Below are 22,377 nucleotides of genomic sequence, written 5' to 3'. Positions count from 1 at the left end.
CATGGTATAAACAGAGAATTTCTTATTAAACTCGTTAAAGGCCTATACAACAATATTAAACTTACATCAAACTTCTTCAACGATTTAGGGCTTACCCATTTAAGGTGTTCAGGGGTGTTGGATTGGGAGGTATTCGTCCCAAACACCTCTCAACCCTTGACTGTTTAAGGCATTCGGGATTGTTAGGACAAAACCTCTCTATAAGATTATATATAAAAATCTCAACACCTCTCAACCAACACTCCTGAATACCCCAAACGGGCAAGCCCTTAAGGTTATGCTTCGCAGCAAGAATGATATTGAGGCAAATTCCCCTGCCAACCATAACTTAACTACTTAATCCCAGATTAAGCGAAAACTCCTCAGTCCTGCCACTTTCCGACTCCGATTGTGATGTTTCAGTAATTGTTGAATCCAAATCACTCTTCTTTGACCTCGAAGTTGGCTTGAACTTTTGCATAGAAGAAGATGCAACAACCACCTCAGCTGGAAAGTTAAGTAGTGCCTTTGCACCACGCATCCTGAAAGCAGCTATATCATAAGCCAAAGCAGCCTCTTCCGCAGTCTCAAACGTGCCTAGCCATAAACGTGCGCCCTGTCGTGTAGAGTCGCGAATCTCCGCAGCATATTTCCCCCACGGACGACGCCTCACGCCCCTGTAGTGCTTCTTCCCTAACATCCTTGCGGGTTGGAGTATGCTTGATGTGTTGCTATGGTTTCTTGGTGGCACTACTGATGAGGACGTTGTTGGTGGCATGGATTGATCGGCTTCATTGAGGACTTGGTATATGACCATGTCTTGTGAATCATTCTCATTTAATGGTAGTAACTCACTTCGCGAGCCAGAAACCATGGTTTCTTTTGCTAAAAATTAAGCCTCTCTGGCTCCCTGTGAGGGGATTTTGCGAGGAAGCCTGAAGATTGGATTATTGATGGCGGCTCTGCCTCTTAAATTTCCAAGTTTTGCGTGGCAGGGGCATACGTGGGGGGTAATATTTGTCCGAGAATATGCTTTTCCTGTTGGTTGGTGGCTATTGGATTATCTTTGCCCTTGTTTGTAGCAGTATTTACGGTGATGCCCTCCCAGGGAAATGTCGGTTGAATTAGAGTGCAAATTAAGGAACAAAAACAAATAGGTCTTGGCTTCTTTTACACGGCATCGACTTAATTTGCTTGATTAGCGATGACATGACAAGATGCCAAGCTGGAATGAAGAAGTCTAGTCTGTAATCCTTTCATCAGTGAAATACCTCCAAAATATCGAGTATACTGGCATGTGGGACTACATAAGAAAGGACGGAAAGAAAGAAAAAGGTTTTAGTGAGTAATATTTTATGCTTGGAAACAGTGGAATGAACAGCGATATGGTAATTGTGCAAATTATGGCAAAACCATGGCCAATTAAAATAACCAGTTCCGTCCGAGAAGATTCTAGAAAAAGATCACGTTGACGTTTCTCCATGGGATGACGTCAGTAGCTTGGAAATTCAATTTCACGTGACCTCATCGCGGTGCTAATATGTGGGTCCCTTTTTGTTAAAGAAATCTTCCCGGACAGGGTGCTGGAATTGATTTTGGGGGACTGATCTGAAATTTTTTAAATCCCAACCATTTATTTTATCGAATGGTTCTCCAAATGACAAGTGTGTTACACCGCTGTATCTCTCCCTTTTTTCTCTGCCACAAGGCAACACCATCAACAAAAAATCATGTCTCTCTGCTCTTCAGTCTTCTCTACCACACCACCAACCCCAATTACCTCTCTTGGTCATGCTTCGGAGCAAAGTGATTCAACAGATATGACCACAAATCAATCTATTCTCTCCATTTTGGTACATTTAGCGTAGACATAAAAAGGAATTCCGAAAATAGACTCATTTCCATGAGCTTGGATCGGGAACAGCTGATGTTGCAGCTGCAGTTTCGAAGGCAGAAGACAGAGACAAGGTACTTTTATGAGTCTGAAAGAAGGTCTAACTAAAACCGATAGGAAAAGGGATTACTAATTGAATTAAGGAAAGGGGGTTAACTACCCAGATAGAAGGGCTAGTGTGAGTGGTCGTTGTAGCCGGTGTGAATGTGGTCGCCGTTGCCGGTGAGAATGGTGGTCGCTTGTGGAGAAGGCCGGAAGGGTTCTCTCCACAGAGGTTGATTTGCTCTGAGAGAAAGTGCTATTGTTTTAACGGGTTTATTTAATGATATTAAATCTCAGCCATAAGATGAAATCAATGGCTGAAATTTAAATGGCTGAGATTTAATTAATTCCTCGAAATTCCATAAAAACAATCCCAGCCCGCGGCCCCTTTCAACCGATTCTTTGTCTTTGACTTTTCAATGATATCGCACGTGGTCAGAAACTTTGAATAGAGAAAATAGTTTTTTTCCCTCCAAAATGACACAATGAGCATATTTTAAATACCATAATAACAATCCTATTCACTGAATGTGATGATACAATGATAGGCTACAAACCAACTACTCAAGCATCATATTTGTCTCTTTTTTTTTTTTTTTTTTACAAGCATTACTCTATTGAGGGGCGATCCAGTGTTGGAAAACACTGGACCCAACCAATCAACATCAACAATCGTCAGATTAATATGGTGTTAGTTAAATATTCTTTATTTTTTCATTTGTTTAGGGGACCAAAAGTTGAAACTCCTAATTTTTCATTTCCCTCTCTCTTCCCCAGTTCTTCCTCAAATCGTCTTGTTCCTCATCAGTAATTTTCATTTTTCGGTAGTCATGGATCATGTATTCCCGGCTGCCATGGATCCTATATTCTCTGATGCCACTAAACTTGTATTCCCAACTACATATGAACTTATAGCCCAGGAATTCCAACGCAAAGCCATTAAAAGAGCAAAGTGTAGAGGCTAAAATCTACAATCAAAGATTTATAACATTGAGCTACCAATAACCTGTGAACTGGATAGAGGAACCAATGTGAGATCCGAGCACCGGTGTAATACCTGCTAAAGACACTCTGACGCTCAAGTTAGTGAGGAAACCAAATGCTCTTTTGAATAAATAAACGAATGTAAGAGGAGTAAATGAGAACTGATCCAAAATGTGAAAGAATGACTGGGATGGGAGCAGTGTCGAAGAGGACTTCAGAGAGTTAGCCTCCGAGAGAGAAAAAGGAGATCCCTCACCTTTGGTGAGATTTGGTTATTTATACTACAGTACGAGGGACGTGTGTCCAACTATGAACCGTCCGATTCTTACCCAAGTTATCGTTAGGGACTCGCTCCCTTTCCTTTTAAACCTGATCCAACACGTCTGACGCTATCCTATGATGGGATGCGAGGTGGTTCTAGGTGTCAGGAATTACCTCAGTCGTGTTAGCAGGGAAGTTGAGAATATCTTCCTATGACAGAGGTGGATCGATTCAGTTGTTTCCTACCGCCCGTCCTAGCTGGAGAATATAAAGAATAAAGAGTTAGAAGATGAGATACAAATAAAAAACAATAAAAAATCATCTTGGAATTAATAAACATTAAATAAAAAAAATAAAAAATATTGAATGGAAGTTGATTTAGAATTCTACCATTTTAAAGATAACAACAGAATATTATTTTAAATATAATAAAACTTTTTTATTATCATCATGTTTATTCTAATTAATGTTTATTTTTATCTCTTCATTTTAGAATTAATAAAAATTAAATAAAATAAATAAAAAATTGAATATAAGTTAAATTGAATTGTACCATTTTAAATATAACAACAGAATACAATTTTAAATATCATTAAACTTTTTTTCATAATCATCACGTTTATTCTAATTTACGTTTATCCTTATCTCTTCATTTTCATCATGTTTATTCTAATTTATGTTTATCCTTATCTATTCATTTTCATTAATAAACCTTTTTTTTTATAATTATCACTTTTATTCTAATTTACGTTTATCCTTATCTCTTCATTTTCATTTTTGTAAATATAGTCATACTAGAATTAATATGCATCAAATAAAAAATATTGAATAGAATTTCAATTAGAATTCTCACTTTTAATATAAACATAAAATATTATCTTACATAGGATAAACAATATACTGAATAATATTTTAAGAAAATAATAGTAATGTTGCGGTTCACATCTGCGTCATTAAATTTTTTTTTTTAACAAAATAAATGCAAAGACGTTGTTTGCAACGTCATTAGTTTTATTTATTATTATTATTTTAACAATGTCGCGTGTGAATAGCGTGAAGTGTTATTTTGTTTAAAAAAAATAGTAGACCAAGTGCGATTTCGATATCCAAAATGATATATGTCCATAATTTTTCTATACACAAACTTACATAATATAGGTGACAAGTCAGATAGACATGTCACATAGATTTAAAAAAAAAACTTACTTTATTAAATAAACCACATAAGTATACCACATGTTTATGTAAGTTTATAAATGTTTATTTTATAAATGTGTAGTGTTTTCATTTCGATATTTTCATTTAAATATTTAGAGGGTGCTATTTGGGGGGAGGGAGAACTCAGAGAATGAAGAGATCGACACAACTTAAAGAGAGTGATCCAATCACAAACCTAGCGTTCAGATAATAAAGATTTCTATCTTACAATAAATAAGCTTATCCAGTGGTAGTGCTATACGCAAAAAAAAAGTAAGCAAAAAACAAGCAGCAGTGGATGGATATATTACAATCTACTAAATAAATGTAACAGATTGGGGAATTAATATACTGCTGAAAATTAAAATTTGTATACACAGAAACCAATAATAAAAAAATATTATAAAAAGTACTAAGTTATAGTTAAAATAATTTATTTTCCTTTTTCTAAAAAAATCATTATTTTCCTTTTTTTTTTTATAATCCTTATTCAATTGAATTACAAATGAGATGATTTACATCCAAAGGAAAGGAACATAAATTGCACAAAGACGTTGATGTTTATGTATACAAGACGATCTATCCAAATAGTCGTGCTTAATGCAGTTCAAAAACTAAATACGATATATCAGAGCCAATCTCTAATATATTATTTATTTTTTATCTGACATTTAAGCATGATTATATATTATACTTAAAATTATAAGTATCAATGAAGTCTTCCATCCAACTTTAGTGTATGAACTAGTGATGTGTGTGTATATTCGTTCAACAAATAGAATTCAATTATAATTCTTTAATAATACTAATTTTGACTAATAGAATTAAAAAACATTCTCTCTTTTCATTTGAATAATTCCACTTAACATGGATTTTTTTTTTCATCTCTATACGATAATCTATGACGTGTATTATCAAAGACGACCCTTTTGACGTCAATATGATCCGCTAAAAATAATTGTAAATTAAATCATATTTTGGTGGTTATTTGACATTTAAATATCATCGTATTTAAAAACAGCAAAAATATACAAGCCAAAAGTGAATCCTAAATCAAATTCAAATCCATCCAACTACAATTAATTGCAACAAATAATAGTATGAATAAATAAAGAAACAAAAACAAAGGGAACAAAATGAAAGTCACAAAACAAAACAGAAAACATGAAATAAAAAATAGATAAAACTCAAATACCTATAGAACAAAAAAAAAAAAAAGTTCGAAATAAAAAGTCCAATCAATTAATGAAAACTTCAAAACCCGTGAGCAACATGAACTCAAAATAATTATAAACCATAAAGAAGAAATCCTCAAATGACCATAAACGAAGCTATAAAAAATATTATGGACCACATCAATCATTCACATATACATCAATCATTCACATATACGGAGAGGGAGAGGCAGAGAAGAAGAGAGAGGGAGAGGAAATCCCAAAATGACCATAAACAAAGCACTATGGACTACATCAATCATTGACATATACGCAGAGAGAGAGAGGGAGAGAGAGAGAAAGGGAGAGGAGGAGAGGGAGGGAGAGAAGGAGAGGGAGGGCGGGAGAGGAAGTGAGAGAGAGAGAGGAGAGAGAGAGAGAAAGAGTGAGGGAGGGATGGAGGGAATTTAGGAACAACACGATAAAGCTTCATACTTTGAGATGAATTTAGATTCAACTATTGATTTTGAAGATGAAAGAGGAAGAGACAGAAATATCTAATCAAGATCTTAGATCTCATGAAGAAGAAATATATATACATGCAGATACCCATCTAATTTCAGTAAGCTCAACACGTGAACGTATTAGTATTTCAACAAAAACCACATATACTAAACTCAAAAGAAACTAAACTCAAAAGAAACTAGAGGCAATCAAATTAGGGATGGCAACAGGTCGGGTACTCTTCCAATTAGTGAATACCAAAACCGTTTAAAGAACCATTTAAATTTTCAAAACCGGAACCGTTCTATAACCATTTACCATCGGATACCCGTTTACCATTTAACTTTTAAATTTTTTTTATTTTTTAATAAATGTATTATTCAATTTCTTAAAAAATAATACCACTTATCATGTTGTTCAAGTTTGAATGTATAATCTATAATTTTATTATATTATTTTATTTAATATGCTTGATCATGTTAAATTTAGCATCCTAATAATATATCTTTACATATATGATTTATAATGTTATTACTATAATTCACTTTTTTAATTAAACGGTTCGGGTACCCTAAACCCGACATAAAAAACCAAACCCGACCCTAAACCGTAACAGGTTTGAAAATCAAAACCAAAACCGTTTCCAAACCCTATAGGATCGGTTTTCGGATTTTAAATGGACCGGGTATCCTATGGATAATGCTCGAATCGGTTTTTTTTTGTCATCCCTAAATCACACAGCATTGTCAAGCAGATCAAGTGAATGTATGCGCCAAGAACACATATTACCATCCTTTTGATGTCTCTAGAATTTGTAAAATTAACATATACAACTATCTTTATTGCCAATATAATTAATAGACAGATACGCATTCAGAGGATTGAAAGCAAGCATCAAAGAGGATTGAAAGCAAACATCAAAAGAAAGTAGAAGGAGACCACACCAAGTCAAAACTCAAAACATTGAAATGAGAACGTATGAGAGACCCTATATTTTTTAGAACAAGATAGAACACACAGAGAATTGAAAGATGAGAGAGAAATACAGACCTCAATCTTCTCTGTTGGGATTTCATGTCTATCAGAAATGATATCTTTAGATGATCAAATCTATCCTCATTCCATAAAAAACTTCAAAACAGAGTTGTCAGAGAAATAGAGAATAATGTGAAATGCACATCTGCATAAATCAAAGCTGTTTGAGGGAGGGGAACAAAAGAAGTTGGAAAGTTAAAAAAACAAGCGTAAGCAAAGCAAGATACATACATGTCAATTGCTGACATAAAATTTTGTTTTACCATGCACTCCATGATAAAAAGCATTTGGAGATATCGAGTATCTAGGTTGGTAAATCTAAGATGAGAAGGAAAATACAAACTTCAAATATTCTCTGCTGGAATCTCATATCTATCAAAAATGATATCTTTAGATAACCAAACCTATCCTCATCCACAAAATTCCTTCTTGAAAATGTCCACAAATTTATAGGTAAAGGCATGTGCCATATAATATTAGCTCACTGGCTCATCCAATACTAGCATTTCAAACAATTTTATGTGAAAACTCAATTTTAATCAAAAGCAAAAAGCGCAGAATGAGCGAGATGATTTTCAATGTCATTGTACAGAAAGCCACATCATATCAATTAGTTGGAATATTTTTTTTCCTAAGACTGCATCATATCCTATCAGTTAGAATAGAATAATTCATTTAGATCAAATTCAATCTTGTCATATACAATAGAATAGCAATCCAATCCAGTAGAAAGAAAAGCCAGCCTTATCATGCTTGCTATTGCCTATTACTTTAAATCGCCGAGATGGCATTTAAAACAATTCATATATTTGGCTCATCAAAAACCATAACGTAATTCCTAAGAAAGTAAAGACAAGAACGACCAAAAAGTCACAACTCCTCTAAGACAATTCATCTAAAGCAACCACAAACTAAGTTAGAAACTTAGAAAGCGGGGTATGAAAAATATGGTTATGTTAAAATGACCATGCAATATCTTCTTTTTCACCAAAACAAAGAGGTTGCACAAGATTCGATGCATCCCAATTGTTACTATCAAATTTCAAAAAAGAATGATCACATGAAAATGAGAAAAAATAATCCGCCACTAAGAGGCTGTTAGAGAACAAAGCGATGTGCATGCGAATATGCATATTTTCAAGTTATAGTTATTTGAGAGAAGGGAACAATATTTCTCAGAATGTGAATAGGGCAGAGTTATATACCTATCGTAACTGCAACTTAAACAACAGCATGCACCCAGAGAGAATTGAAACAAGTATAGATAATCACCACCTACAACACCATCATATTGATCTATTTCATTTTGGTAAGCACGAGGAAATGTAACATGACCAAGGTTTTGCATCATCATTGTAATTACACTGAGCATAAGTTTGAATATTATGAACAGATGTGCATGCATATGGATATTCAGAAATATTTAAGGAACTAGGGTAAGTAGAACAAAGATGACAGTAAAAACACACCTCATTTTTCTCTGCTGAGCTTTGACCTCTCAGAAAAATGATATTTTCAGGTAACCAACTTGTCCTCATTCACAAAGACACTTTGAAGGGCAAGTGACACACTCATGAAATAATACCATTTCACTGTAATATTTAACCAATAAGGTGCAAATGAAAGAAAGGGGATCAAATACATAGAAATCCAGAAAACCTTGAAATTACTCCAGAATCGACAACCAATTTTTTACTTTGAAAGCCATTCTTTTGTCTCCTATACTTTTTAAGATGCAGTTATGACAAAAGACTGTGCAACGTCACATCAACTCAAAATTATACGTTGAATCATATTCAGTTTCACAGTTACAAACAAGCATGCACTTGGATATTCAGAAATACTTATGGAACTAGGAAAGTAAAACACAGATGACAGTGACAAAAACAAACCTCAGACTTCTATGTGGCCTGTTGGGCTTTGACCTCCCTCATAAATGATATTTTTCAGTAACCAAGCTTGTCCTCCTCCACAAAACATATATTTGAATCCATGCAACAGTAGCAAATGACACGTAGAAGTGGCTCATAAAATAATATACCATTTCACTGAAATAATTTAAACCATATTACCATTAATACCTCACACATTTCTGTTGGGTTTTGACCTCTCTTGAAAATAATATTTTCTCGTAACCAAACATGTCCCCTTCCAAAAAAACATATATTTGAATCCATGCAACATTTTAAAAGCAAAAACACGTAGAAGTGGCCTATACAATGACAGAGAGAGGGTTTATAGTTTCAATCTGAAGAAATCCAATAAAATCTTAAAGTTGAAATAACACACGAGTAGACAACTTATTGAACTTTAAAATTGTTCTTTCATCTCATGTACTTCTTCTTAAGATATTATAATAAAAGACTGAATCACCTAAACCTACGTTGGAATTAAATATAGTAATTGACTATAATGTAATGACGCAAGAACTACTAAAATTACGAATTTAGAGAGCAAACCTTGTGAAATATGAGTGTTAAAAGATTCCATCAACACCTACTTTTCCAACAAAGAGAGAGGTTAAAAGGCAAAGATCACCTACAGGCTATATTGGAATGAAATGGCAAACAACAATGACAACATTAAGATGAGGAAGAACAAGAAGATTACGCGGAAATAGAAAATAGTATTGATGACAATACCTTAGTGAGAAGGGAAACGCAAAGCAAATATCTTGACAAAAACTTCAGTAAATATACCTCTCTCATAGAACATAAGGTTTCTCCTTGTATAAAGAGGTCCTAGAAACCCAAACATACAAGTATTGCCATAACATAAAAATCCTAAGCCATCCCCTATTCATCTAAAGACCTTATATTAGCACACAAATGTAAGAGAGACCATATTAAAAAAATACTTCTAGTCTTATCTTTCTAAATAGAGGTCCAACCTTAGTAAATCTCATAAAAAAAATTCAAGACTTCTGAAGGATTCACTACTTCTGAGGTAATGGTTTAATAAAGAAATCAATGATTAAGATAATCCCGAAATCCAGAAACGAAAAAAGAAACCAGCAATCAAAAAATACATCCAAAATAAAAAATCACATCTGAGGTAAACTGAAAAAAGCTCCAATAAACCCAAAATGTCAAAATCATAAGCGAAATTAGCTCAGATTAAGAATTCAACCAAAAAAGCCATGAGGAAATATCTCAATTCCCAAATAATGAATAATCTCCAAATCAAAAAATTGGATAGAAGGGGAAAGATATTTTCAGAAACTGTAAAAAAACAAAACAATAACAAAATCAAATCGTTCCCACATAGAAAGAAATCACACCAAAACATGAAAACAAAAATTAATAAAACAAAACAATGAAACCAAAAAAAACATAGCACCAAAAAGCCATGAATAGAAGATCCCAAATCAAAATAACTTGTCAAATAAAAAATAAGGAACAAATCAAATCCAACAATATGAATAATTGTCAAATAAAAAAAAATTAAGGGGGGTAAGAAAATTTCACAAAACAGAAACAAACTGAACCAAATCCTTACCAGATGAAAAAAAAAAAAATACAGCAAAACATGAAAACATAAATAAATAAAAACTCAAGCCGGAAAGTAAAATTAGCTCAGATGAAAATTTAATAGAAAAGCCATAAGATCAGAAATCCAAATAAATGATCAAAAATCAAAGTCAAGTTAAGAATAATCTCCAAATAAAAAAAAAATACAAGGGGAAAGAAAATTCCAAACCCATCCTCATTCCACAAAAAAACTTCAAAACAGAAATGTCTTTAGATGACCAAAGCTATCCTCACTCCACAAAAACTTCAAAACAGAGTTGTAGAGAAATAGAGAGTAATGTGTAATGCACATATGCATATTTTCATATTAAAGCTGTTTGATGGAGGGGAACAAAAGTTGTTGGAAAGTTTTAAAAAAACAAGCATAAACAGAGCAAGATACATACATGTCAATTCCCGACAATTAAAATTGTTATGGCATGCACTCGATGAAAAAAGCATTTGGAAATATCGAAGAACTAGGTTAGTAAATCTAAGATGAGAAGGAAATACAAAACCTCAAATATTCTCTGGTGGAATTTCATAACTATCAAAAATTATATCTTCAGATAACCAAACCTATCCTCGTCCACAAAAAGGAGACCAAACCTATCCTCGTCCACAAAATTCCTTTTTGAACATGTAGACAAATTTACAGGTAAAGACGTGACAAATAGTATTGGCTCATCCAATGGAAGCATTCAAACAATTTTATGTGAATGCTCAATTTTAATCACAAGCAAAAATGTGCAGAATGAGAGAGAGAGATGATTTTCAATGTCATTGCACAGAGCCACATCAAATCAATTAATTGGAAGATTTTTTTTCCTCTCCTTTAGTTTGTGAGTTACATTTATAATAAGACTGCATCATATCCTATCAGTTATAATAAAAAAATTCATTTAGATCAAATTCAATCTTGTCATATACAAAAGAAAAGCAACCCAATCAAGTCAAAAGAAGAGGCACATATATGATAGCAGTATCTACCAAAAACAAATGTGGAATAGCCAGCCTTATGCTTGCTATTATTTTAAATCGCCCCGATGGCATTTAAAACAACCCATATACTTAGATCATCAAAAATAATTATCAATTAAAATCCACCAAAAAAATTAAAAAATCCCAATAAATTTGGGGATCGAAAAACCCACAAGCCAAAAACAAAGAAATTTTAATCCTTCCCAGTTGAAGAAATCACACTAAAAACATAAATTAATTAAACGAAACCTCAAAACCCGTGAGCAACATTAACTCAAAATAAGATAAACCATGAAGAAGAAGAAATCCCTTAATGACTAAACAAAGCTATAAAACAGACTATAGAAGAAGAAATCCCTTAATGACTAAACAAAGCTATAAAACAGACTATAGATGACATCGATCATTGACATGAGAGAGAGAGAGAGAGAGGGCGGGGGGGGGGGGGGGAGGGAGAGGGACGAAGAAGAAATTCCGAAATGACCATAAACTATGGACGACATCAATCATTGACACACGCAGAGAAGGGGAGAGAGTGTGAGTGAGGGAGGGAGTTTAGGATTCAACTATTGATTTTGAAGATGAAAAAGGAAGAGACAAAAATATAAAATCTAATCGAGTACTCATGAAGAAGAAATCCCCAAATGACTATAACGTCAAAACAAAGCTATAATTTCTGACTATGTCAACAGTAACCATTAACATATACGCAAATACCCATCTAATTTCAGTAAGCTCAACACGTAAACCTATTAATATTCCAACAAAAACCTCAGATATTAAACTCTCAAAAGAGACCGAAGGCAATCAAACAGCATTGTCAAAAGTCAAATCTATGTACTCCATGAAAAAGCATTTGGAAATATTTGAAAAACTAGGTTATTAAATTTAAGATGAGAAGGAAATACAAACCTCAAATCTTTTCTGTTGGGATTTCATATCTATCAGAAATGATATCTTTAGATAACCAAACCTATCCTCATTCCACAAAAAACTTCAAAACAGAGTTGTCAGAGAAATAGAACATAATGTGAAATGCACACATGCATGTTTTCAAATTAAAGCCGTTTGAGGGAGGGAAACAAAAGAAGTTGGAAAAATATTAGCACAAATGTAAGAGACGACCATATTAAAAAAATACTTCCAGTCTTTTATCTTTCTAAATGTAGGTATCCAACCTTAGTCAATCTCATAAAAAAAGAACTCAAGACTAGAATGATTCACATTCACTACTTCTGAGGTAATGGTTCAATGAAAAAAAATCAATGATTAAGATAATCCCAAAATCTAGAAACGAAAAAATAGAAACCAACAATCAAAAAATACATCCAAAATAAAAAATCATATCTAAGGTAAACTGAACAAGTTTGAACAGAAAAAGTAAACCTAAAAATGCCAAACACTGTAAGCAATATTAGCTCACACTAAGAATTCAATCAAAAAAGCCATGAGGAAATATCCCAAATAATGAATAATCCCCAAATGAAAAAACTGGATAGAAGGGGAAAAGAAAATCCAAGAAACTGTAAAAAAAAAAAGAGTTCCCATAGAGAGAAATCATATGAAAACATGAAACAAAAATGAATAAAACAAAACAACACAACGAAATCAAATCTCAAATCATGAATGGATCCCACCAAAACAAAACAAAAAACTGCACACATGGACAAAAATCACACCAAAAAATGTGAGAAACAAATCAATGAAACCACGAAAATCGAAAAGCAAAATTAACTCCATTATGCCAGAAAAGAAAGTACGCAGAAAAGCTGAATACCAAACACGAAAATCGAAAAGCAAAATTAACTCGAATTAAAAATTCAATAGCAAGCAAAGCCATGAGGGGAAATTAAAAAATCCACATTAATGATCTAAAGACTAAAAATCAAACCTCAAATCATGAATGATCTGAAAAATCAAAAAAATAAAATAAAGGGGTAAAGATAATTCCACAACCAAAAAAGAACCAAAAAATTTCCTCCCACATGAAAAAAAATATCACATGAAAACATAAATCAATAAATTAAAAAAAAAAGAAAACGGAGAAGATCAATCCAATCCAAATAAATAATCAAAAATCAAAGTCAAATTACAAAGAATACCCAAATAAAAAAATAAAATAAAGTGGGAAAGAAAAACCCACAAAAAAAAAATTTACGCATAGAAAAAAAACAGAAAAAATGAAAACAAAAATCAATCAAACAGAAAATCAATAGAAAAGCCTTGAGGGAAATAAAAGAAATCCAAATAAATGATCAAAATCAAAGTTAAATTACATATAAAAAATCAACAAACCGAAAAACCAAATAAAGGGGAAGAGAAAAAACCTACAAATCAAACACAACAAAATCCTTTCCCATGCGGAAAAAATTCACACCTTAACATGAAAGAAATCATAGATGAATGAACTAGAAACTGAAAAGCAAAATTAGCCCAAAATAAAAATTCAATAGAGAAGTCATGAGGGAAAGATCAGAAATCCAAATAAAATTATGAATAATCCCCCAATGAAAAAAAAAGAAATAAAAGGGAAAAGAAAAAAACTCACAAACAAAAAAAAAATCTTTTCCACATGGAACAAAAATACAGAAAAACGTGAAAACAAAAATCAATGAATAAAAAACTGAAAATTGTAAAAAAAAAAATTAGCTCAAAATAAAAATTCAATAGAAAGGCCATGGGGGAAAAATCCACAAACCAAAAAAAAACACCAAACCCTTCCCAAAAGGAAAAAAATCACATCAAAATATGAAAATCCACAAAGAACAAAAAATAATTTTAAACCCGAGAAGTTAACTCACAAAAAATAAAAATTCAATACAAAAGCCACCAGGTAAAAGTTTGGTATAAAAATAAATGACAAACAAATCTCAAATTATGAAAAGTCTCCAAATAAAAATTCAAATAAAGGGGAAAAGTATTCCACAAAAAACCTTTACTAAGTGGAAAAAACACCAGATATGAAAATGAAAAGCAAAATTAGCTTAAATCAAATTTCAAAAGAAAAGCCCATGTAGGAAAAATCAAATCTCAAATCATTAAAGATCCCAAAACAAAACAAAGCAACAAAAATAAGGTATAGGGCGAGGTTCCATTTCCTTATTTCAATTCTCCCCTCAAAAGTATGTTTAATCACGAATTAAAATTTGTTATTAAGTATTTAGATATTCATAATGTTATAATATAGTTGATTTTTAAAAAAAAAAGGTTCTAAATTCTAAATCTTAAAGTCTAAACCTTAAATCCTAAAACTCAAACCCTAAACCCTAATCCTAAACACTAATTCCTAACTCCTAAACTCTAATATTGCTTGAAAAAAATCATGATTTACATGATTTTTGAGAGGGAATTGGAGCCCCTATCTCAAAAAATAAAGGGTAAAATAAAATCAGAGACATAAAAAAAACCAAAATCCATCAAAAAAACTCAATAAGAACATGAAAATTGAAAAGCAAAATTACATCAAATTGAAAATTCAATAGCAAAGCAATGAGGAAAAAAAATAGAAATCCAAATTAATGATCAAAAACAAAACCCCAAATCATGAATAATCCGAAAAATCAAAAAACCAATTAAATCAAAAATAAATCAAAAACGAAAGGAAAAATTATTCCCACCTTGAAAAAAGTCACACCAAAACATAAATCAATAAATTTAAAAAAAGAGAGTTAAAACTGAAAATCAAAAAGCCAAATTAGCTCAATATTTTTCAATAGAAAAAGCCATGAGGGAAAGAGAAGATTAAAATAAATGATCAAGAATCAAAGTCAAATTACCGATAATCCCCAATTCAAAAATAAAATAAAGGTGAAAAAAAACCCAAAAGCCAAAAACAAAATACCCGCATGAAGAAAAAAAAATCACAGGAAAACATGAAAACAAAAATCAATGAAAAAAGAACAGAAAAAATTTTGCTCAAAAGAAAAAATCAATAGAAAAGCGATGATCAAAATCAAAGTCAATTGGAGGAAAATACAAGAAATTCAAATAAATCATCAAAAAACGAGAAGGGAAATAATTAACACCAAAACATGAAAACATAAATCATTAGCTCAAAATAAAAATTCACACCAAAAAATGAAAACATAAATCATTTGCTCAAAAAAAAAAAAACAGCAAAACAAAAGTAGCTCAGAAGAAAAATTCAATAGAGAAAATCAGGAGGGAATTAGAAGAAATCCAAACAAATAATCAAAGTCAAAGTACCAATCGCCAAATTAAAAAATAAATAAAGGGTAATTCAAAAATAAAATAAAGGGGTGAAGAAAAAACACAAAAATAAAAAAATCACAGAAAAACATGACACTAAAAATCAATGAATAAACATCTGAAAACTGCAAAATATAATTCAATAGAAAAGACATGAGGGAAATATCAGAAATCCAAATAAATGATCAAAAAACAAAGTCCAATATGCAAAGAAAAAAAAACGTAAAACCCATGAAATAAAACAATAGAAAAGCCAACAAGGAAATGTCAGATATCCAAACAATTGATCAAAAATAAATCTTAAATTATTAAATCTCCAAATAAAAAAACCATAGGGGGACAAAAATATTCCACAAAGAAAAAAATCTCTCAAGTGGAAAAAATACACCAAATAAGAAAACATTAATGAATTTTAAAAAAGCAAAATTAGATCAAAACAAAACAAAAGGACAAATAAAAATGCGCAATAAAATACCACAAAACAAAACCAAATAAAAAATAATATATCGTGCCCATCAACAAAATCACATTTCAAAAAAAAAAGAAAACAGAAATCAATGAAAAATAAAAAATAAAAAACCGAAGGCAAAATCAACTCAAATTAATAAACTCTATGTAAAACCATGAAGGAAAGATCCAGAAATCTAAATTAATGATCAAAAATCAAATCTCAAATCATGAATGATCGCCAAAAAAAAAAAAAATTAAAATCAAGTAGTGGGGAAGATAATTCCAGAAACCAAAAACAAAACAAAGAAAAACAATGAAGAAATAAAAACCGAAAAGCAAAATTAGCTCCAATGAAAAAAATTCAATAGAAAAATCAGGAGGGAAATAGAAAAAGTCCAAATAAATAATCAAAGTCAAAGTACCAATCCCCAAATCAAAAAATAAATTAAAGGGGTGAAGAAAAAACTCAAAAATAAAAAAAATCATGTCCGCATGGAAAAAAAATCACAGAAAAACATAACAACAAAAATCAATGAATAAAGAGATCAAAATTGCAAAATAAAATTATCTCAAAATTAAAATTCAATAGAAAAAAGACACGAGGGAAAGTACCACAAACCAAATCAAATCCCAAATCGTGAAATCAAGAAATACCACAAACCAAAACAATAATAATAATAACAAACCGTGCCCGCATTGAACAAAATCACATAAAAAAATAAAACAGAAATCAATGAAAAAATAAAAAACCAAAAAAGCAAAATTAGCTCAAATTAAAAAACTCAATAGTAAAACATGAAGGAAAGATCCAGAAATCCAAATTAATGATCAAAAATCGAAATCCCAAATCATGAATGATCCCCTAAACAAAAAAATAAAATAGTGGGGGAAGATAATTCCAGAAACAAAAAAAAAAAAAACCAAAAAAAGGAAAAAAAATCCTTCCCACATGGAAAAAATAATAATAAATCGTGACCACATGGAACAAAATCACATAAAAAAATAAACAGAAATCAATGAAAAAATAAAAACTGAAAAGCAAAAAATTAGCTCAAATTAACAATTCAATAGAAAAGCCATGAGGAAAGATCCATAAATCCAAATAAATTATCAAAAATCAAAGTCAAATTAGGCATAATCCCCAAGTAAAAAAACCAAAAAAAAGGGGGGAATGGGAAGAAAATAAAACCCCACAAACTACAAAACAAAACAAAAAAAAATCTCAGGTGGAAAAAATTCCCACTAAACCATGAAAACAAAAATCAATGAAAAAAATGAAAACTTGAGGAAAAATTAGCTCAAAATAAAAATTCAATAGAAAAGCCATGAGGGAAATATCATAAATCCAAATTAATGACAAAAAATGAAAGTCAAATTATGAATAATCTCCAAATCAGAAACCAAATGAAGGAAGAAAAGGAAACCAAAGAGAAGAATTGGCTTGAATTAAAAATCCAACAGAAAAATCATAAGGGAAAGATCAGAAATCCAATCTAATGATTAAAAATAAAGTCAAATTTTGAATAATCCCCAAATCAGGAAAACAAATAAAGGAGGAAAGAAAAAAACCCACAAAGCAAAAACCAAAAAAAACCAAATATTTCCCACATGGAAAAAAAAACACACCAGAACATGAAAACATAAATCAACAAAATAAAAACAAAACATGAAAAAAAAAGTCCCCAAATCCAAAAAAACAAATACAGGGGAAAAAGAAAATTCCACGAATCATAAGAAAAAAACCAAATCTTTCACATATGGGAAAAAAACCACATCAAAATATGAAAACATAAATCCCATAAATAAAAAAAAAAGAAAAGTAAAACCATTGAAATAAAACAATAGAAAAGCCAACAAGAAAATGTACAATATCCAAACAATTGATCAAAAATAAATCTTAAATTATCAAATCTCCAAATAAAAAAACCATAGGGGGACGAAAATATTCCACAAAGAAAAAAAATCTCTCAAGTGGAAAAAAAATACCCCAAATAAGAAAACATAAATGAATTAAAAAAAAAGTAAAATTAGCTGAAAAATCAGGAGGGAAATAGCAGAAATCCAAATAAATAATCAAAGTCAAAGTACCAATCCCCAAATCAAAAAATAAATTAAAGGGGTGAAGAAAAAACTCAAAAATAAAAAAAATTCATTTCCGCATGAAAAAAAAAATGACAACAAAAATCAATAAATAAAGATCTGAAAATTGCAAAACAAAATTATCTCAAAATAAAATAGAAAAAAGACACGAGGGAAAGAACAGAAATCCAAATAAATAACCAAAAATCAAAGACGAATTATGAAAAAAAATCTCCAAATCAAAAAAACAAATATAAGGGGAAAAAATTCCACGATTCAAACATAAGAAAAAGAACCAGATCCTTCCCTGATGTTTAAAAACAACCCATATCAAAATATGAATGCATAAATTAAAAAAAAAAAAAGAGCATAAAACTCGCTCAAAATAAAATTTCAATAGAAAAGCCAACAAGGAAGTGTCAGATATCCAAACAATTGATCAAAATAAATCTCAAATTATAATTAATCCCGAAATAAAAAAACCGAAGGGGGAAAAGATTATTCCACAAAGAAAAATTTCTCAAGTGGAAAAAAATACACCAAATAAGAAAAGATCAATCAATAAAAAAATTTAATAAGGAAAATTAGCTAAAAATCAAAATTCAAAAGAAAAACCATAGGGGAAGATAATTCAAAGTAAATAATATAAAATCAAATCCCAAATCGTGAAATCAAGAAAATACCACAAACCAAAACAATAATAATAATAATAAACCGTGCCCGTATGGAACAAAATAACATTAAAAAAAAAGAAAACAGAAATCAATGAAAAAATAAAAAAGCAAAATTAGCTCAAATTAAAAAACTCAATAGTAAAACATGAAGGAAAGATCCAGAAATCCAAATTAATGATGAAAAATCGAAATGCCAAATCATGAATGATCCCCTAAACAAAAAAATCAAATAGTGGGGGAAGACAATTCCAGAAACATAAAAACAAAACCAAAAAAATTAAAAAAATCCTTCCCACATGGAAAAAATAATAATAAATCGTGCCCACATGGAACAAAATCACATAAAAAATAAACAGAAATCAATGAAAAAATAAAAACTGAAAAGCAAAATTAGCTCAAATGAAAAAATTCAACAGTAAAACCATGAAGGAAAGATCCAGAAATCCAAATTAATTATCAAAAAATAAATCCTAAATCATGAATGATCCCTAAAACAAAAAAAAAATCAAATAGTGGGGGAAGATAATTCAAAAAACCCAAAAAAAAAATCCTTCCCACGTGGAAAAACATCACACCAAAACATGAAAATATAAATCAATAAATAAATAAATAAATAAACAAACATGAAAACCAAAAAGCAAAGAGCAAAAATCGTACGGGGAAGATCAGAAATCCAAATAAATCATCAATTGTTATAAATCCAACACCCCATACAAAGACCCAACTGGACCGAATTGCTCCGATACCATGTTGTAAATGAAACACCCTATACAACCAACTATATTGTCCGCTTTGGGTTGTTCGGTATCCGAGGATACATCAGACCCTCAATCGGTGTCTGGTTTCAGTGAATACATCGGCCCGCACGGCTTTGTTACTCCCTCGCTAGCAAGTTGGGCTTGGCCCAACTCATTTAACTAGGGAAAATGTTTAGTTGGTGTTAAGAGGTAGGCCATTTTCAATGTGGTATTCCCCAAATCAAAAAAACCAAATAAAGAGTTTAAGAAAAAAAAACCCACAAACCAAACAAACAAAAAATCCTTCCCACATGGAAAAAATTCCAACAAATCCTGAAAGTATAAATCAAGAATAAGAAACTGAAACGGAAAAAGCAAAATTAGCTCAAAAGAAAAGTCATGAGGGAAAGATCAGAAATCGAAATAAATTATAAAAAATCAAGGTCGGAAAGATCAGAAATTGAAATAAATTATAAAAAAACAAAGTCCAATCACGAATAATACCCAAATAAAAAAAAATAAAATGGGGAAAGAAAAAACATGAAACCAAAACCAATGAATAAAGAACTGAAAACTGAAAAGCAAAAAATTAGCTCAAATTAACAATTCAATAGAAAAGCCATGAGGGAAAGATCAATAAATCGAAATAAATGATCAAAAATCAAAGTCAAATTAGGCATAATCCCCAAGTAAAAAAACCAAAAAAAATGGGGGAACGGAAAAAAAAAAACCCCACAAACTAAAAAAAAATAAAATTCCACAAAACCATGAAAACATAAATCAATGAAAAAAAATGAAAACTTGAGGAAAAAATAGCTCAAAATAAAAATTCAATAGAAAAGCCATGAGGGAATATCATAAATCCAAATTAATGATCAAAAATCAAAGTCAAATTATGAATAATCTCCAAATCAGAAACCAAATGAAGCGAGAAAAGGAAAAAAAATAAAAATAAAATCATTTCCCACATGGAAAAAATGCACACCAAAACATGAAAACATAAATAAAAACAAAACTTGAAAATCGAAGAGAAGAATTGGCTTGAATCAAAAATCCAACTGAAAAATCATAAGGGAAAAGATCAGAAATACAATCTAATGATTAAAAATAAAGTCAAATTTTGAATAATCCCCAAATCAGAAAAACAAATAAAGGAGGAAAGAAAAACCCGCAAAGCAACCAAAAAAAACAAAAGAAACCAAATATTTCCCACATGGAAAAAAAACACACCAGAACATGAAAACATAAATCAACAAAATAAAAACAAAACATGAAAACCGAAATAGTAGCTGAAAACAAAATCCAAAAGAGAAGCCACGAGAGAGATAATTCCAAATAAATTATCAAAATTAAAGTCAAATTGTGAATAAACCCCAAAGCAAAAAAATCAAATAAAGAGGTAAAAAGAAAAACCCACAAAAAAAAAAAAAAAACTAACTCCCAGATAGGAAGAAATCACAGCCGGACTTGAATACATAAATTAATAATATAAAAATTCAAGAAAACCAAAATTATCTAAAAATAAGATATAATCAAGACCATATCAAGAAGCAATCATCCACAAATAACTATAAAAAGAGCTATAATTTCAGAGAATGCCGACACTAATCATTGACATATGCACAGAGAGAAGGGCGAAGTAAGCGAGAAATAGTATGGATAGCATGAATAAAAAAAATACTGTAGTTTCAAACTTTGAGATGAATTCAGATTTTAGATTCAGCTGTTGATAGTGGATGGAAAAGAAAGAATCAGAAGTATCAATTAGGAAAGATAACACATTACCCATTCAATTTCCAACAAAAACACATAGACGATGCTCTTAAAAGAAGTTCAAGGAATACAACATACACACCAAGAAGGAAAGCAAAGAGAATTTGAGAGAGAGAAATTATCTGAGAGCCCTTAGAATTATTCTAAAAAATTGAGCCGTTGAAATTTGAAAGGATAGGCACAGAATAGGATTTGAGAAATTATTGAAGGGAGAGCCGTTAGAATAATTTTCAACATAGAGCCGTTGACTTTGAAAGAGGTAGAGCGCAGAGTACAATTAGAGATACTTTTGTGTTATTTTAAAAAATAGAGCCGTTAGAGAGGAAAAAAAAGTGAATTGTGGATTTCCGCCTAAGGGAGGAGGACAGCAATGATTTTTCAAATTTCAAAATCAGGAGAAGCATAAAATCATTACCTGAACACCATGAATCCAATCTTCAAATCATCAATTGCTCTCGATCCCCTTTTCCCCAACTCGAATGAAAGAACAGGACCAAGGAATTGAGAAACATAAGAATCGGAAGAGAATGAACCCAATCTTCAGATCATCGATTTATCTCTTCGTCGTCTCCTTTTCTCCAACTCGAATGAAAGAACAGGACCGAGGAATTGAGAAACACGAGAATCGGAAGAGAATGAACCCAATCTCCAGATCATCGATTTCTCTCTTCGTCGTCTCCTTTTCTCCAACTCGAATGAAAGAACAGGAACGGAACGAGGAATTAGGAAACATAAGAACCCGAAAAGAAGAATCGTGAATTACATAGCAGCGTCACAGCGTGAGCTTTTAATTTGTCCGAGCAGTTGGCACTTCCCTTTATATGCGGAGTTTCCTATCAAGACTTCGCGTGATTGTTAAGCTTCCCACAACTGGGCTGGACCGGAAACTCTCTTTAACAATTTATAATGGGAGCT

General features: G+C 31.2%; 1 protein-coding gene and 1 long non-coding RNA gene across 9 annotated transcripts; both read right to left on the bottom strand.

Moving 5' to 3' along the window:
* LOC120005031 (pathogenesis-related genes transcriptional activator PTI5-like) lies at positions 1-977 on the bottom strand. Its single transcript, XM_038854460.1, has one exon. It carries the CDS (start codon positions 851-853, stop codon positions 329-331), a length of 525 nt encoding a protein of 174 aa, XP_038710388.1. The 5' UTR covers positions 854-977; the 3' UTR covers positions 1-328.
* A 1,522-nt stretch (positions 978-2,499) lies between these two features.
* On the bottom strand, positions 2,500-22,337 carry LOC120005032. 8 transcript variants are annotated; one of them, XR_005469717.1, is made up of 5 exons: positions 21,878-22,337; positions 12,453-12,534; positions 8,943-9,098; positions 7,066-8,346; positions 2,500-3,418 (listed from the first exon to the last, which is right to left on the bottom strand). It is a non-coding gene; the product is annotated as an uncharacterized LOC120005032 (long non-coding RNA). The 8 variants fall into 8 exon arrangements; XR_005469718.1 differs by lacking the exon at positions 12,453-12,534 and adding an exon at positions 9,510-9,546; XR_005469716.1 differs by lacking the exon at positions 12,453-12,534 and having other exon boundaries at positions 8,943-9,546.
* Positions 22,338-22,377: the final 40 nt, after the last annotated feature.

Source organism: Tripterygium wilfordii, chromosome 9 (assembly GCF_013401445.1).
Source record: "Tripterygium wilfordii isolate XIE 37 chromosome 9, ASM1340144v1, whole genome shotgun sequence".
Classification (NCBI taxonomy): domain Eukaryota; kingdom Viridiplantae; phylum Streptophyta; class Magnoliopsida; order Celastrales; family Celastraceae; genus Tripterygium; species Tripterygium wilfordii.
Note: the sequence above shows the minus strand (reverse complement) of the source record. Positions and strands in the feature narration are given on the sequence as shown.

Coding starts and splice junctions, on each gene's coding strand:
- LOC120005031 (XM_038854460.1), bottom strand. CDS start 853: ATGGTTTCTGGCTCGCGAAGTGAGTTACTACCATTAAATGAGAATGAT.